Source organism: Trachinotus anak, unplaced genomic scaffold (genome assembly GCF_046630095.1).
Source record: "Trachinotus anak isolate AG129_WGS33_773 ecotype Australia unplaced genomic scaffold, CSIRO_AGI_Tana_v1 ptg000010l, whole genome shotgun sequence".
Lineage (NCBI taxonomy): Eukaryota > Metazoa > Chordata > Actinopteri > Carangiformes > Carangidae > Trachinotus > Trachinotus anak.
In genome coordinates this window covers 9,176,016-9,194,657 of record NW_027273861.1, presented here as the reverse complement: position 1 = coordinate 9,194,657, position 18,642 = coordinate 9,176,016, and the positions used below count along the sequence as shown (strand labels likewise).

The 18,642-nt window shown below is 37.6% G+C and overlaps 1 protein-coding gene across 2 annotated transcripts in view; it reads left to right on the top strand.

Annotated features, from left to right (window-relative positions):
• mcf2l2 (MCF.2 cell line derived transforming sequence-like 2) overlaps nucleotides 1–18,642 on the top strand; it is a 124,370-nt gene that overhangs the window by 66,911 nt on the left and 38,817 nt on the right. For both annotated transcript variants that reach the window (XM_071487343.1, XM_071487344.1), the window contains 10 exons: nucleotides 3,451–3,517; nucleotides 4,251–4,366; nucleotides 7,108–7,177; nucleotides 8,437–8,529; nucleotides 8,791–8,883; nucleotides 10,522–10,644; nucleotides 12,806–12,886; nucleotides 13,657–13,797; nucleotides 15,549–15,641; nucleotides 16,140–16,218. In XM_071487343.1, the coding sequence (XP_071343444.1) occupies nucleotides 3,451–3,517; nucleotides 4,251–4,366; nucleotides 7,108–7,177; nucleotides 8,437–8,529; nucleotides 8,791–8,883; nucleotides 10,522–10,644; nucleotides 12,806–12,886; nucleotides 13,657–13,797; nucleotides 15,549–15,641; nucleotides 16,140–16,218 (956 nt within the window). The remainder of the gene's footprint in view (nucleotides 1–3,450; nucleotides 3,518–4,250; nucleotides 4,367–7,107; nucleotides 7,178–8,436; nucleotides 8,530–8,790; nucleotides 8,884–10,521; nucleotides 10,645–12,805; nucleotides 12,887–13,656; nucleotides 13,798–15,548; nucleotides 15,642–16,139; nucleotides 16,219–18,642) is intronic.

The window sequence follows — 18,642 nt, the reverse complement described above, 5'->3', positions numbered from 1 at the left end:
AGCATAATCACAGTTAAAACCAGAGATTAAACAAATTCAAATTACATTACATACATTCAAATTGAAATCTATTTACAGAGGACCAGTAAATTCGTTCATGCACCGGGTCAGACAGGTCACAGCTTGTTAGGCTGTTAGCCTATCAGCTTTTTAGCGTGTGGATTTGGATATGGAATAACAGCATAGCTTGGTAATGAACCTACGAAATTAATAGGAAAGAAAGAACACAAGCCCACACAGAGCGTGTATGAGCATGCAGTCATAAAAAAAGTGTAGCAGGTGTCACTGAGTACAGGAAGGGGAGGGGCACCAGTTGGTTAAACAGAGGGCTGCGAACAGAAGGCAGGTAGCGAGATCGTGTCAGGCCAGTGGAGTGAGGCAGGTGCACACCTCATTCCACACTGGTGCAGGGGAGATATGAAGGCAGGAACACATGACCTGTCGCCCTGTGCAGGTGAAGGTAGTCGATAGGAGAGTAGATCGACATATCAGAGCATCAGAGGTCCATTAGCTGCTCTTGCCTTGGAACTGTTCTCGTTGGTTTGTTCTGTTGGTTTTGTTTGTTTTTGAGGGTTCTCTTTTGTCTAGTCTGCCCTGGCAAGTGAGCAAGTAGCGGGCAAAAAGATATGGGCATTGCTCTTGGGGCAGACTCGTTTTCATTTCTTTTTTTTCTTTGTTTTGCTTCGTTGTTTTTAGTAAACTGCTCACTTTCCCCATTACTTGGCTCAGGTCAACTGCCAGCTAGCAGTCAAGACAGGCTTAAAGCATGATGTAGTTTGTTCTTTGAAAACAATCACGTGTGTTAACTCAGTGAAGAGTTCATGTTTTAGTGAGTGCAATGAATACTGGTGTGTAGTGGAGGTTAGAAGATGAAGATGAATTGTACAACGGAATGGCTGTAATAAATATTATTCAATCTTTACCTTCTGTGCTGTCATCCTTAGTTGGGCACCTGTGGTGGGTGTAACACAAGTAACAAAAATCATTGCAGACTCTCAACATGCCCTCTGAATAAAAACCTAAAAAAACTCAAAGTTATTGTTTGTTCTGCTGAACTCTGATGCTAAATCTTAATGCAGTAGAGCAATGTGCAATACACAGGCATTTTAGCACTTAGCACTTTAAGTCTTAGAGTTTCTTATTAAACATTTGTGTTGTCAGCAAATATATATAGTCAAATGTCTCTTCTATGTTTTTGTGAAGCAACTTTCTAGTATTGTGTCAGCTGCTATGTGTCTATGATCTTATATTTTTATGGAAAGCAACAGACTATAGCACTTTGCCCAAAAAAAAATTCTCCTCAGGAACAATAAAGTTGACTTTTTTAAAATGTTTATATGGCCCATCGAGAGAGATAGATCATTAGAAATACATGATTGGAGGATTCATGTGCTTCACCAAACCATACCAAACCATAGCACTTAACTATTCTCAGCACTACAGACACATACCAATCTCAATACTTAAACCCTGTAGTGGGATTTACAATTATATAAAAAGCTATTGAGGTGAAACGTTTGTGGTTCGTGTACCCAATTATTTGCTTGGAACTGTTGACAAAGAATATTCATTTAACATTTAATAATATTCAGCAATACAAAGAATGCATGTCCTCAGAGTTACATCACCTGATACACTTATCATGTGCGACCTAACCTCATTATGGCTGTACATCAACAGGAAAATAAGTGTGTGTCTGTGTGCATGAGCACATGTGTAGAATTGCACAAATCAGTGCCAACACTTATGTTGTAAGCATATTCTAAGATAGCAACCACACACAATTAGGCCCTGAGCACATGAGACTAGCCCTTTGTGTTCCTATACTTGTGGACATTCATAGTTATAATGAGGTTAGAGAGAAGCACTTCAGTTACAGTCTGGGTCTTGCTGAGGGATGTCCACTCACAGCACAGATGTGTAGCAACAAGCAGAAATCCGTGGTTCCTCAATGCTCAAGCGTTCGCAGACAGACAAACATTGCATCCAGTTCCTCTGTGTGTGTGTGTGTGTGAGATCAGTGTGCAACATCCGATGCAATTGCTTTGAGCTTTATTGGCCTATAAAATTATAATGTACATCAAACAGCCTTTTAGCACATTTGCATGGGACAAAAAAAGGACCATTATTGCCTGTACATATTTGTGTTGTCCAGGTTGATTTTTTTATGGGTATAATAAAGGTTTTAAAACTAGTTTGACTAAAACGTTTCAGCTCATCTCACTTACAAGCTTTCTCCAGAGCTTTCAACCACATCTCATTCCACATGGTTGAAAGCTTTGAAAACAGAAAGTAAGTAGTAAAAATGTTTATAGTTTTTCAAACCACTGTTTCTAAAGTCAAGAATAAACTTTCATATTCAATCTAAACCCAATGGTGTAGTAACATGTATAGGCAGGTATAAGAAATATACTTACTCCTACTCCTTATACCTGAGATTTACCCCATTAATACCAAAAAAATAGCTGCAGAGAAAGATCAGCACGCATCCTGTAGACTATAGGCAATCATGTCGTTCATGTACAGCAGACTTTTGTTTCATGTTTTAGGTCTTTTTCATTCTTTTTCAGTCCATTTCTGGAGTCTAAAAAGTTGACCTCCTCTAGCTGAAAAGTTTCCAACAGCACTGATTTAGTAACTCGTGCAAGTTGGACATAATTTGCAGTTTTGCGAAGACTCACAAAGCCCTTCTAATCGAACATGAAGATAAGGATACAGTTACTGATGTACGGGAAGCAACATAAAATAGTGGAAGGCATGGTGAATATGGGTGACTGACTGAATCTCACAGGAGAGTTCTGTGCTTTATTATTAGCTTGCTTGTTGTAGCCTGTTATTATGGTGATCACAGAAATTAGGCTTTTCTTATAGGAGTGAATAGTGTGTGGCAGTGAATAGGCTTAAATGGCTAAAACTATGTATACAAGGTAAACTGGATTGAGGATGACTGAAACAAGGGAACAAAGAAGCTATTTTTGCTACTCTTTCTCTTTCCACAGTGAGGCACAAGTTTGCCATGTGCTTCTGTGTAATGGTTCCTCTTTTGTCAATTGGGAGACAAATCCTGATGAAGTCTGATTTCAACTGCTCTTTCAAAACACCCATAAAACACTCTTCCCAAAGACCGTGTCATTACTGCTGTACCAAGATTGAAAAGCCATTATTGTGTTTTCATGTTGCTGTCATTAGCTAGTTAGAGGGTCCAAGTGGGCAATTCAGATAACAAAAGCAGAACTGCAGCATAGACTGGCTCAGGAGGCAAAATGCTGGTCTCATGTGACCAAAGAGCACTTCACTGACATGTTTATTGCTTGTTACTGATTCATTAGTTTGTTTGTGAGTTTGCAAAGGGATAAGAGCAACGCTGAAAGGATGAATTAATTAATGGTTTTCCTACAAGGTTTTCATTATGCATTAGAAATGTCCCCTTTCTTTCCTCTTTTTCTGCAGACACATCATGACTGAGCTGATTGAAACAGAGAGGCTATATGTGGAGGAACTGCAAAGCATCATGGAGGTACAGTATGTCCGCTGTTCATGAGGAGTAATCTAATCTGTTAACTTTTATGAGTGATAATCATACTGGAGTGGTGTGCACCATTAATTTAGAGGTATAAAAAATCTGATGAACTTTAGATGTTCTTCAATAGATAGATGTAGCATTCTTGCTTTTATGGACAATGACAGAATATCAAAGGGCTTGTACTTAATTTCCAACTCTCATGTTGCGTATCAGGTTTTGTAATTTTGTAATCTTAATACAATTCTTAATACAGATACAATCCAGACATCCAGTAGGATTACTGGTGCATTCCTGAGTTCAGTAACTAGACTGATTGCCATTCAGCAGAGAAAAACACAACATTTCTTTTCCTTTCAAATCCAACTTTCACATTACTGTTAGTGTTGATAGTAGTGAAGATTTAATGTCCAATCAATTTTCTGTTACATTACCTATGCAACAAAGGTTAAACAGCGAGAATGTATTGATTCTGCCTGTACAGCATATTTACCAAATGAATCATAGCATGGTAGTATATATCAGTCTTAATTCATTCTCATCAGCCATACGTGTTAATCTGTGGACTGAGTTTGACACTGCAAATAGGTAGAGGTTAAGAACCTCTGTGTCTCTAATTGTCTCTGTTTGAACTGATTAGTTATGATGTTCTGCTGATTTTCCAGTTCATTTATGGCTAAATTTATGGTCTATTTTCTTTTTCTTCTTCGTTGTCTTATCTCCTCCCCAGGGTTATTTTGCAGAACTAGATAACTCAGAACTCAGCCACCTCACTCCCCCCTCCCTGGAGAACAAAAGGGATGTGCTGTTTGGCAATCTGCCAGAGATATATGAATTTCACAACAGGTAGGAGGGATGCATTTTGTACATTGCCCTGCCACATACTTATGGGAACACAATATCATCTTGGGAACATTAAATCTGTGACAGACAAAAGAAGATAAAACCACTCTGCACCAAATAATAATACGTTTACACCAAGCTCAGTATTTTCTCTCCTTTCATCTCTGTTTTGGTCTCTACCTACTCCACCTGAGAAGAGTATCTGGCTAATTTGCTGCTGTATGTTCCACTAGGATGACATGAAATTCTCACCAGACATTGGTATTAACTCAAGAAATCCACAAATATAAAGAATTCACAACATTAAAGGCCAGAAATAAAGTTATGTGTAATAAAGTGGAATGACACATGTAAAAAGTAACCCTTAAAAAGCGGTTTCTACCCCTGTGGACCTTAATCTTTGTTCCCATAGTGAGTCCTCCATGGGTTGGCATGCATTCAGGTTCCCACCAGCATATAAGAAGAACACACACACACACACACCCTGACCCTGGTTCTACACTTAACAGCTCTGATATTGTATCATAAACTCACTAAATTCTATTATATTATTATGGACTGAGAAAGTATTTCAGTTATCAGCCGTCATTCCTGTGGTGATCATGTGTGTTGGTGGGTTCAATATCCATCCTATTTGCATGTAGTTAAAATTTCAGAGTGGGGGCGGGGGGGGGCGTACTGTTTTGAACCTCTTTATTTCCATGTGATCTCTTCAGTCAATGTTTTTGTAACAAACTTGGGTATCAACTGTTGCTAACCTTAGATGTAAATTCAGGAAATCAGGATTATCAGTCAGGATGCAGCACTATTTTAAACAAATTAGCTTTGCTAGCTCTGTGTGCTCTATTTGTTAAAATGAGACGCTAGTCATACTATATCTTACGTCACCTTTGCGCTAGAAGCAGTGTTGTGTGTTATTGCTATGATGACCGCCATGATTGCTGGCTGGATGAGACGCTAGTGCTAGGTGCTAGGTTTTGGTTGTATTTAACAAGGAGAATGGAAAGATGTCATCCTAAGTGAAAAACAAACTGACTTCTTAGAAAAGGAAAAATCACTCTTATCTACTGGTATGTAGCCATTAAGATAGGTTTGTATTTGTATACCAATGTGGTGAAATATACAATTTCCTATCCCAATTGGGTTTGCTAACCATCATAGCTCCACCTACCACCTCTTTAGTTTCTGTCCTACCTCTGATAACCTTTCTATTCTAAGACAGCCAAAAATGCAGTTTACAATGATAACAGTGGCAGATTTCAATGAAGATTTTCAACTTTGATTTCAATGAAGAGTGTTGCTGGCAGAGTTTATCAGCTGCCACTGGCTGACATTTTAATTATTCCAGCTGATGTTTAAGGAAATACCATGTATGAGGATCTTATATATCCGTTGCTATGGCAACAAACAAAACATTAACTGAAAATAACTATGGGTTAAACTTTTTTCTCAGGCAAAAAGTCAGAATCCTCACCAGGTAACAGTCTATGTAGAAGACATTGAAATTAAGACACGGCATTGTTCTCGTATTGCAGTATGGAGCTCGTCAGTGCTTGTATTATTGTGCAGGATTATAAATAAAAATTTGATGAAATTGTTATTTGTTCCAATATAACCCTGTTTGGATGCTTACAGTAGAAAAAATAAGTTATAATTAGTCTTTATTGCTTGGATTTTCAAAAACAATGTTTCAGTTTTACAAAAGAAAATGCCCTGAGTTTGGGAATGCTGGCTCTGGCAAAGACACTATGTGCAAAGTAAGTGTAAACCTCACTAGAACAAATAAAGAGCATGACAACAGTTCATGACAGCCTAAACCCTGATATAGTATCATGCACAGTGGATGTTCCAGTCCAGAGAGAGAATTTTTCTAACATGACCCTGTAATCCCAAAACATTAGTCAGTTAGTAATGCACCATAGAGTAGAAGGTTACACAAGGTTAATTTTGTGCTACATATCTGAACCTGCTGACAATTTTTTCATGTTCTTTTATTTGAATGTTCATACGAAAGATACCAGCTACATCTCTTGGGTGTCCAGTGCACACCACTCCAGCATGTTGAGAAATTCAGAGCTTGACAGACTATGTTAGTGCTGCTATGTCTAGTTTTGGTTGCTTAGCCAGCAATTTGTACTCCCCTTTGCCATTTGAAATTATTTGTGCGAACAGTATGAAACAAAAAAGCAAGTTTTATAGATAGGAATATTAAACCTTCGTAAGTCTGAAGGCAGCATGTGCACACATTTGAGCTGTAGTTGCATTGATTTGTCTTTAATTCCTCAAACCAAACAATTTATGTTCTTCTCTCCCTGTGTACTTTAGTGCTTCTTGTCATCTCTTGGTACAGTAGCTGGTAAAATTGTGAGGTGGGCACATCGTTAGACTGCCTTGGATTCTTTCCACTTCTTTAGACTCCGTGGCTTACATTTCATTAATTTAAGGGACAAGAACCTACTTGAACTCGGAATTTAGGAGACTTAAAAAAAACTGATTAAAAAAGAATGATAAAAACTCCAAATCTAAGCAACACAGGCCAAAGTATCCTCTCTTTAAGGCACAAATATATAAATGATATTGAGATGAGCAGCACTGGAGGCCAGATTACCCACAAAGATCCAAGTTATTTGAACTAAAAAGTGCTTAGTCACTTAAAGTATTAGGTTATTATATCGTCCAGCTTGTCAAAGAAAAAAGAAAATTATAATGTGTGTTTGTTTGTTCTTATTTTGTTTGTGCTGCAGGACATTTCTGAAGGAGCTTGAGAACTGTACAGAGAAACCAGAGCTGGTGGGAACCTGCTTCCTGAAACGAGTGAGTAGAAAGAGGAATGGAAAGTAACTGAGTACAGTTTTCCAAGTGCTGCACTTAAGTACAACAAGTCCTTAAATTTTACATGATTATTCCCATTTTGTTCACTTCACTGAAATACTATTGTTATTTATTGTAAATATTTTATTTTATTGTAAAATTTTTCTATTTATATTCGAGTAATGTGTGCTGCAGTACTTGCTTGTTTTAGCTTTGTTTGTATTTTTTCTGTCTTACTATATTTAATTTAACTTAATTTGAAAACCTACTCTGCAATAAACCAGATTCCGATCTGATCTGATTATAATGAACTTTTTTAATTACTCATAGTGATGTTCAGTATACCTGAGTACTTTTATAGTGTGAAATTATTTATTTTTCTCAAGTAAGTATAAATACTTCTCCCACATCTAAGAGACTAAAGGAGTAAGTTAGTGAATGAGTATGTGTGTTTGTATACGTGTATACAATGGAGTAGTACACTGTAGTACACTCACTAATCAATTTATTACACCTTGAAAATCTAATTTAATCCAATCCATCAGCTCACCCATAAAGATATTGATTTACAGTTTTAACACTGTCAGAGAGGTACTAAAAAATATATAGTATTGAAGTTGCATTTTGCAGTGGTGTTGAACTAACCTCATATCAGGAGATGTTTCAATAATTAGCCCACCCCATGACGGGGGAACAGTAGTTCTCTTGTAGTAGTCCATTGCAAATGGTAACCACAATAATAAACATGTAGTAAAATGAATACCCTCTCTGACAGTGTCAATCTGTCGTACAGGATTGCAAAACATTTTACAGATGTACCTAATAAAGTGGCCAGGGAGTTTATATTATAATACTTTTTTGTAATTATTATTCTTGAACTCTCACTGTGTTCCTTTAAGATCCAGTCTGTTTCTCTTTATTCATTTCTGAATGTCAGATTCAGGTAAAGGTCTGTTTCTGATCAGGTATCAGCCTGTGCCTTGTGTGTTCAACCATTTACTGCAGTTACAGTATGTTTCCCACTCATAATGTGTTTTGTAATACAAATAAGTAATTTGCAAACTTGTATTTGTAGGAAACTGGGTTAGTATTTACATTGTCTCATGATAACGGGCTCCTTTCATCAAAGGTACAGAGTGAGTAGATGGGGTCTATCTGTCAGCGATGTGCAGAATTGACAAATTATGGCTGAAATTGACCAGAAATGGACAAGAGATGATTTAAGGATGTCTCCTCACTCAGACATGTCTTTGTGTTGACAGAAAGAAGAGCTTCAGGTGTATGAGAAGTACTGTCAGAATAAACCTCGCTCTGAAGTCCTCTGGAGACAGTGTGGAGACAGCCTCTTCTTTCAGGTAACACACACACACACACACGGGATGGAGGTCATGAGTATGTTCAGCCATGAAAATCTTATGGTGCTGTTTGTGATGTTAGATTTAAGTCTGTGTTCCGAAATCTCTTTATGGTTACATCAACAAAATGCTGCTATCCCATTTTTTGACTTATCCTAATAGGACAGGTGTGCTTTGACATGAAAATTTTGCCTACTGCAGCTTTTACTTCAAGTTAAGTATGCCTTCCTGATGGGGACTGTTTGGTGTTTCTGACAACAGGAATGCCAGAAGAAACTGGACCACAAGCTCTCCCTTGATGCGTACCTGCTGAAGCCTGTCCAGAGGATTACTAAATACCAACTCATGCTCAAGGTAACAACCTATACACACACACACACACACACACACACACACACACACACACACACACACACACACACACACACACACACACACACACATTAAAATGCTGTCAGGTGTATGACAGTGTATGCAGTCATGACATTAACTGCCTGCTTGCTTTGGTTGAGTAGCTTGTTTAATCTACAAGATCCCATTAAAAATTATCCAAATTCTGTTTGACTAATATGTCAGTACATTAATAATAGGCCATTGTTTTGTGTAATTATATGGATAATTAGTTCAGCCTGCTCCACATAATCCCCCACAGGAGTGACTAAAATCTCTTTGAGTTTGGAGTCACAATGAGGCTTCAGTCTTTTACCATCTGCAACAAATCTGCAAACGTCAGCTTCAAATTATAACATAATAATATAGCATAATATAATAATTTCCTCTAACTTACATTCCATGTTCTAGAATAAACTATTTGTCAATATACACATTTTTGCAGATTTTGCACAGTCTGATAACACATTCATATCAGTGAAATTATAAACTGCCATTCTTCTATTGAAAGTAATGTTATAAAATATACCATTCTGATAGCACATTAACAAAAAAGAGGAAATAACAGACTTTATGCTGTATGGGCTCTTGTAATCACAAAACAATTATGCTACATGTCACTGTAAAGTAATAGCTAATGTATACTATTAGCAGAAGATCCCAGAAGTAAGATCTCCTGTTGTGATTTCATCAAAACTGATTTGCTTGATCATAAGTATCAGTTGTGTGAAAGCCCCCCTATTACCTTCCTGCAAATCTGATAAAACCTCGTTTGATGGAGGCTCTGCAGGTCCCGACTCAGTGTTTCCCATTGTCAAACTTTGATGACCTCACCTGCAGATTCGTCTTTGTGGGTAAGGTGAAGATCTGGGACTTTATTCTGGCATCTTGATTTTTGCCTCAGCTGGAATTTTCTCCTAGTTTGCAGTTATTGGTGGTTTACTCAGGCAGTGTTATGATCTGTGATGCCACTCCATCTTAATAAACAGATGTCCCAAAGGGAGAAAAAAAAGTCATGAAAGATGAAGGATGTTAAGAATTTGCAAAATTTTTCGAATTGGGTCATAAAGAACCAAAAGCATGAGGAATGAGCTGAGGACACAGCTGAATGTGCTGACACTTAACTAAAATGCTATGAATTGTGGTATAACAACTCAGCGTAATATCATCTGTTTCCTCTAAAGTCAGTGCCCTACTTATTTAGAGCAGCTGCTGGTCGGACATCCTTTTGACAAATTCAAAATAATATCAAAATTCAATTTCCTTTTGCTAAGCTCAGAAACTCAGAATTAAAGCACAGTTATGTGTCACTAATACTACACAGTGATTTTAACTTAAATCTTAAGTTAACTGAACACAGATTAAAATTATGAATTAAGTAAAGTAGCTATTTAATTTTTGAATGGGTTTTGAAACAACTTAATTTAACTTAACTTAACTTAACTTAACTTAACTTAACTTAACTTAACTTAACTTAACTTAACTTAACTTAACTTAACTTAACTTAACTTCTACTCTACTCTGCTCTTCTCTCCCAAATTGCTTCCTTTTATCCTGCTTTGTTCAGTCCCTCTAACCCCCTTCCTTCTTCCTGTTTTCTAGGAGATGTTAAAATGCAGTAAGAGTGAGGGGGTGGCTGAACTCGAGGAGGCTTTAGCTACCATGCTGGACATCATCAAGTCTGTCAATGACTCCATGCACCAGATAGCCATCACTGGCTTTGAGGTCAGTATGTAGAATTAATTCATCATCATCATCATCATCATCATCATCATCATCATCATCATCATCATCATCATCATCATCATCATCATCATCATCATCATCACCATCATCATCATGTACACTGTGAAAATAAAGAAGTTGAGAAAATGTTTAAGCCAAATTTAAAACTACTACTTCTTCTCTGTTTAGATCACATGAAACTTAGTAGAGTAGAGAAACTCGCTATATAACAGAATCAGTAGTGGTACTAGGTGACATCACAGAGCTATAGAGTGACAGAAATAAAGAAGAACTGTGTTGACATGAAGCAAGACGACATCGTACTATAGCTGTTCACAACACATGGAAGTGGTGATATCAATGCGTCAGTTGAAGATGATTGAGAGAATTAATCCCTTGCAGGTAATTTTACATTGCTAGATGTTATAATAGAGGATGTTCTCCCAGATGGTGCCCTGCAGAAGCAATCAGTGTGATTATTTTTTTCTTAGCACCTACTGAACTGTATCAGTTGTAATACCAAAATTATTGTGCCAATAAAATCTAAAGAAAAAATTACCCAAACTATCAGTAAATTGCTGATCTATGATGCGTCGTGTCACTTGCAAAGTAAAGTACATCATAATGTCTTTTCAATGAGCAAGTGGGGGTACATTCACAAAACATTGCAGGTGTTTAGTTGAGATCAAATTGTGTGTGTTCCTGCCAATGAAAGCAGAGTACAACTGAGTACTCACAGGTCAGAATGTCAGCATGTTGACTGGTGTTGTAGCTGGTGTGATCCCATCGCAAGACTCCCTCTAGTTTTCTTGTACAGAACCATTACTCCACTGCCACAGCTCTCCACGCTTGGTACGCTTTTTAACAGCACGCTGAAGTAGTGCCTGTCCCACGTGGACTCAGCCAGTCATGTCTCATGATGCTTAAATTCCAGATGGTAGTTTTGAGTCACATGATTCAGACTCAAGTTTGATTACTTCTGACTCAATTTTACAAAATTAAAATGGACTTGCAGCTCGACTTGGACTGTAACACCAGTGACTTATGAGTTCACTTGGACTTGAGCCTTTTGACTTGAAAATAGTTGATACTTTACCCAAGCCCAATAATGAGCCCACACAATGTACATATGTGTAATGTTAATCAGTAATGACAGAAGTTGCTACAATGATGGTAACTTGATGTGCATTCACAAGCTTTATGTAGTTGTGCACAAAGTTGACAATGTTATTGATGGTTCACTTCAATGGAGATAACTTTACGTTTTAATTCAAGTCTCTCCACTCTATCATGTTGCAGCTCTGATATACAAACATCATTACATATGAATATTGTGACGACACATTCAGAATGATACTACCCTGTATGATTAACTCCAGCAGTCAGAGCATTAGAAGAATAAAATGAGACTGAGATTGAAGACAATGTGCAGGTCTGTCCTACAATGATCAGCCTTGGATTTAACAAGAGGAAGGAAAATATAAATCACCTGGTTTAGATTAGACAGCTCTTTAACTGTGTGTTCATGTTAATGAATGGTTCGCTGTTGTGTAACTTTAACCTTATGACAATCTCAGTGTGGCGCTTCATAGCTGTCAATTATAATTAAGTTTGATACATAGGATGGTATTGGGTTTCTGTGGTTTAATGCAGTGTTCTTCTTGGCTTAATGGCCTGAACAGTTAACTTTATAGTTATCAGCAGGGGTTGTTAAGTGAATATGAACAGTAGAAATTGGTTTAGTAAGAAAATCCCTTTGAATAAAGCTACTATTATAGCTATGGTACAGGTTGTGCAACAGTGCATGGCAGTACAAAGACTGCTGGAATAAATACTGCATAATAAATTACTCTATTTAAAAAGGCAGTTTAATCCGAAGTTCAGCTTGTACAGTAAAATTTACAGACATAACTGTTTACAAGCGGAAGCATTATATTGTCATACAAAAATATCTGCAAAATATTTTGCCTTTGTCTTCTTTTATGAATAACAGATTTTCCTTTATTCCGCATTAACCATACTTGATCTGCTATAGTAAACGAACTACAGTGGGATTGTACACATGAGATGGCACCTCGATCCCCTCCTCCAGTTGAAAACTGCTTTGACTATGCTGAGTGGTGCTCTAAAAGTCTGACCGTTTGTGTGTTGATGTTCACAGGGAAACCTGAGTGAACTAGGGAAGCTGCTGATGCAGGGATCCTTTAATGTGTGGACTGACCACAAGAAAGGCCACAACAAGGTACAACCCCACATTCTATACATAATCAAAGGTTTTAGGATGCCATACCTTTCATTTTATTATCAGTCTACATATATATATGTTTGCATGTGTGTGTGTGTGTGTGTGTGTGTGTGTGTGTGTGTGTGTGTGTGTGTGTGTGTGTACATGAACTTTTTGGCAATGAATTGAATGTAACAGGCTTAGATAATGTATAAAGGTCCAGCACTCCAACTTTAAACACAGCAGCAGGGTTGTGAATGAAAATGCATAATCATCATACAAAATCATTGGTATGGTATTCAATTTTTTATACAGTCATCAAAGAAAGAACATGAACAAAGAAAACTCGCTAATGAGAGCAGCGACAAATTTTCTCAATTTTCTCAGGTGTGTCTGCACAAAAATAGGACAAGGTTGCTGCAAATGGATTTTAAGATTGCAGGAGTTGCAATTACTGATGATGAAAGGACAGAGTGTGCTATAAAACATTTATCCTCTTCAATAAGGGAAAAGATACAAGGGAGTGGAGCACAGTGCAGGAAGCAAGATGGTTCATGAGGAATATGGTGTTAGTGGAGAAACACAGTCATTAACAATACAAGAATCATGTACCAGATAATCTATCAATCTATCATAGCCTCAGGTGTCTACTGCTGTGATACCAAGTTACCACACTTCATTTGACCATGATACACTTATACTTTTCTAAATGAACATAATAGTTGAACTGTGAAATTATAGCTGGACAAGCAAACAGACTAACTGACTGACTGATTGACTGATTTCAGGTGAAGGACCTGGCCAGGTTTAAGCCCATGCAGAGGCATCTCTTCCTTTACGACAAGATGCTGCTGTTTTGTAAGAAGCGAGAGGAGACCACAGATGGACACGAGAAGACCCCATCGTACAGCTTCAAACACTCACTCAAGGTTAGATACAGATGGTGATGTGCATGATATGACCATCACCATCAGCCTTCACACATCACCAACTGTCCCCTTCATTTAGTTTACATGACTTCTGGGTGTGTGACAAAGTGATTAAGACCCCCCTGTATTCTGAAGGTCTATAACAGCAACAACTAAAGTAGAATTTGTCTTTCAGCTACAATCGTTTAAAAGCTGACTGCTCATGTTAATGGTCTCTCCAGGCAAAAATGTTGTGAAAAAGTTGAACTTAACTGTTAATGAAAAGTTCCCTGTGGAGTTATTGACCTCCTGTAGTGCTGTAGAGCTCTTTTTCATGATCTAACTTGTGCATACACACATGCACATGATACAGATTCCTGGCTGTGGTTTCACAGTATTCCACTGCAGTATTCCATCTACAGGTAGCAGTAACACGAATCAATATTGATGTATTGAGTCCTGATGAAATGACTGTATTTCATTTGAAAGTGGTTATTTGAATTGATACATTCATAGAGAACTATCATTTGGTCTCCTCGGCACTACAGAGCATTTTAGATCATTGTTTTGGTTGTATTTGCTCCTCCATGTTACCAGCAGCAGGAGGCAGCTGTTTTCATAGAAAAGGCTGTGATAAACTATCTTTACACAACCTGCACAGCACCAAACAGCAGACAGACAGAGTTAGCAACTAACTGCTGACACATTAAGATGAAGACAACATTTAGCAGTTAAAGTTTTTCTCAGGTGTACTGAAAGGAGGGTGGACAGACACAGAACTCAGAATAAATGCTAACGTTGCCATTGTGCGCTGAAATTCATGAACAGAGATAAAATGATGCGGTAATGAAACTGCTGTATGACTGGAGAAATTCCTTTCACATTCTTGCCTGCTGTTGGAACTGGCTGATCCTGTTTGCCCCTAAAGTACCTCCTGCGGCAAATGTTTTCACATGAACGTGTGTTCATGACGTTCATATTTGTCATTGGTGATACATTCCAGCTCCAACTCTCTTGACTATGAAAGGAGCCAGAGCAGCTCAATAAAATGCAGCATCATGTGTTTGAGAGCAGATCTTTAAAGGCTTTACACTTACAGTTTTTAGTGAGAGCTTATTTTATGTGTTTATATGTCATTCAACGTGTAACAAAGACTACACAATTACACTGCTACACTATTCTTCTCCAAAATCACCTCAATCCTGTGACAACAAGTCACAATTTATCAAGATGGATTACCAACTAGCAAAGTGGGCAATTGCCCTTGGGCCCCAGAGGTACGGGAGCCCCAAGAGCCCCAGTTCCATGTGGCCCTATCTTGTTTTTGTCAACAAAAAGACCAACAAACTGTTAGTCCTTCAGTCAGTTTTTCACTTTGTGACTTCCCTACCCTGTTTGTAACATTCAGAGTATGCATACTTCTGATGACTATGTTAATCTTAAAGAAACAGCTACAAATAAACAAATAATGGCCTAAAAATTTGACAATTAACTGACAAACAGCAAAATATGGGAATAGGAAATATTTCGGCATACTCCCAGTTGGTTCCTGCATGTCTTTGACAACCTTTTTCCCTGGGTCTCTCAAACAGTTTAATCTGGAAATGAAGTTACCTTCAGTTTTCGGGCCATTTTGGGTTGTGTTAATCCATCAACTTTCAGTAACTGCTGATGTCAAAGATTTAACATATTCTAAACAATAAAGGTTCATTTCAGATACAGCCTCATTTGCTTCTGCATCTCACAGTGTCTCTGTTCTACTGTCTCTCCAGATGAGCGCTGTGGGCATCACAGAGAACGTCAAAGGAGACAGCAAGAAGTTTGAGGTGTGGTACAACGGCAGAGAGGAGGTTTACATCATCCAGGTATGTTGATGCCACAGGAAGGAGACAAACCTTTGCTTCTGCCTTATGTTCACCTTCACACAGACGCATGCTTTTTTTAACCTGATACTTATCTAATATTTTTATTTTATATATAAAAACAAAACTGAAAAAAAAATAATTATATATATATATATATATATATATATATATATATATATATATATATATAAGGTAAATTAAACAAATATGTGTAAGTGCACTTTTAAGTTTCAGTGTTATGATATCTTGATTGAAAAGCTGATCCAGTTAATATTTCATTTTGTCATATATGCTTGTTGGGAGGCAACCAGTGCTCTTTTCCACAGTTCTCCTCTCGGGGACAGTGTTGCACCACACAGCTTCCCCACAGTTTCTCACTCAGAAAAACGGCATTAGTGTTAGGACGCCTTTGTTGTATATGTTGCTTGATGTGTGTGTGTGTGTGTGTGTTTGTGTGTGTGTGTGTGTGTGTGTGCGCGCTTGTGTATTCTTCCCTAGGCTCCTTCCATGGATGTGAAAAATATGTGGGTGTCAGAGATTCGTAAAGTTCTTACAGGCCAGCTGGAGGCATGCAGAGGTACACACACACGAAAACACACACACACACACACATACATGCATGCATGCACACAAACTCCTGCGCACTTGAGAATATATGCTCATAAGACCTTTTTTCAGTTACAATTTGCAGCTGAAGGCAAGCAAGTGATTATATGAATCCATTCATCTGTTATCCTCTGGTAGACCAATATACATGCAACATGCCTGCAGCACATATACAATGTACATGGTATGTACAATGTACAATACTGTATTTCTAATCACACATTCACCTAGTTCCTGTTGATATATTTCATTGTATTGTCATTGTCATTTCACATTTTAAATATATACAAAAAAAAAAAATCTTGTTCATCTACAGTTTGATTTCTCTGTTCTATTTTATTTCTGTGGCCCTCACATTATTTCCTGCTGCAACAACTCACTTTTTTCTGTTATCATGAACATTTTCTGGTCAACACCATGCATGCATCACAATATTTGGGACATGTGAATTAATATTGAGTGTTTTTAAATGTGAAGGAAATAAGTGAAAGAAATGTCTGATTTTACTTCTTTTAGTCATTCTGATTCAATCACTGCTGAAATAAACCTTATCGATGGGTGCATTTGTGGCTTGAAGCATTCACTCTGGTTTCCCAAATCACTGTTCCACACAGGAATAGATTCATTTATATTTCTGTTTTGGTTGTAACTTTTAAAAGCAGTGACCTTAAGGAAGTGCACTGACAGGATGAAGATTTCCAATTATACAACATAACTGCTGACAAACACTTCAAAGGTGTATATAAGCATATATTGTAGCCAACCCCATCTCTTAGAAATTATATTTATATAGTAGTCATTTAATTTTTCAGTCATGCTGAGTGAAAAACATAATCACTGCTTGGATAATACTCACAAGCAGCATTTTTTGAAGTGAATTGTCTTTTCAGTATTAAGCTAAGATCACTATCCTGCCCTGATCTTAACCAAGTGCAGTGAATGCCTGAATATAACCATGAAAACGTTTAATAGTGCTGCGGGAGATATAAGTAGACACTGTTTTGCAAGACTGGATATTTTTGCGCAAAAGAAATGAAATATGTTGTCTGGATTATCTGGATTATACTGTTGAGAAAAAAGTTTTTCCTGTTTCAGATTAGTTGCATGTGACTGTGACTGTAGTCAGGAAACAAATGATGGAGGTGCTCGCTAAGAATACTATTTCAATTTTTCCAACATATCTACAATTAAAACTAGAGATCTATAGTCCATCAGCTCAACATGAACATGTTGAAAACACTACAAACTCTTTATAATGAATTGCTGCACACAGAGATGCTCCAATAAACGTTCACCCACTGTTGCCTTAATCTAGTCAGCCCATTTAAATCTGCACTGTGCAGTGCTGAAATGGTTATTTTATTAAATGATTAATTGATGGACAGAAAATTTAAATTTTGCTCAAGCAATTTAGTACTATGTCTCCATAAAATTTGGAAACTCATAAGAGACAGATAAACAAAAAGGTCAGAATTAAAGTCATAGCCCCAGTTTTTAATGCACATGTCCCGTTGAAAACGTCTTTCAGCCTACATACATGACATGACACCATTATGACATCATGAAGGCCTTTCTTTTCAGACTTTTTAAAGCCCCCCCAGAGCCACACAAGACATAAGTATTCCATAATGTTTTGTGTTATGTTATATTCTGTATGCGTTTTCAAAGGCTCTTGACCTTTTGAAAACAAAAAATGAACTAACATACAGTTTCTAAAATCAGTGGCATGCCCCTTTAATTGACATGAATTTTAATAGCTTACTCGATAGTTTAAGTCATTCATTTAGAAAAAATGCCAAACATTCTGCAGTTGAAATTTCTCAAGAGTGAAGATTTTCTGCTTTTCTCTGTTTGATCTCATTGTCAATAAGACATCTTTGGAATTTGTTTTGCTCGTCAGACAAAACGACCAATGTGAAGATGTGACTTTAGGCTCTGGGAAACTATGATGGACATTTCTCACTATTTTCTTACATTTTGTAAATGAAATTAACAAAATGAACAACAATTAATCCATGATGAAAATACTTATTAATAGTTGCTGCCCTAGTGTATAAACACACAAATTTACAAATGGTGAATGCACTTACATGTACACACTTACAAACACATAGCAACGCACTCCTTTCTCTGGGTCTGTCTGTGTCCACTGGCTTCTGTAACACTCTCACTTCCTGACCAACAACCATCAGCCATCCACAGTTCCACTCTGTGGTCCTGACTGACAGGAAAACCACCCTCTGTGCGCAACACACTCTGCCCGACTGACAACCCATCTGTATGTGTGGGGGACGAGAGTGTGTGTGCGTGTGTGTGTGTCTGTGTGAGCAGACTGACTAATAACACAGCAGCCATGTCATGAAGCCTGGAGAGCAGAGGCTGTAGGAGGCTCTGA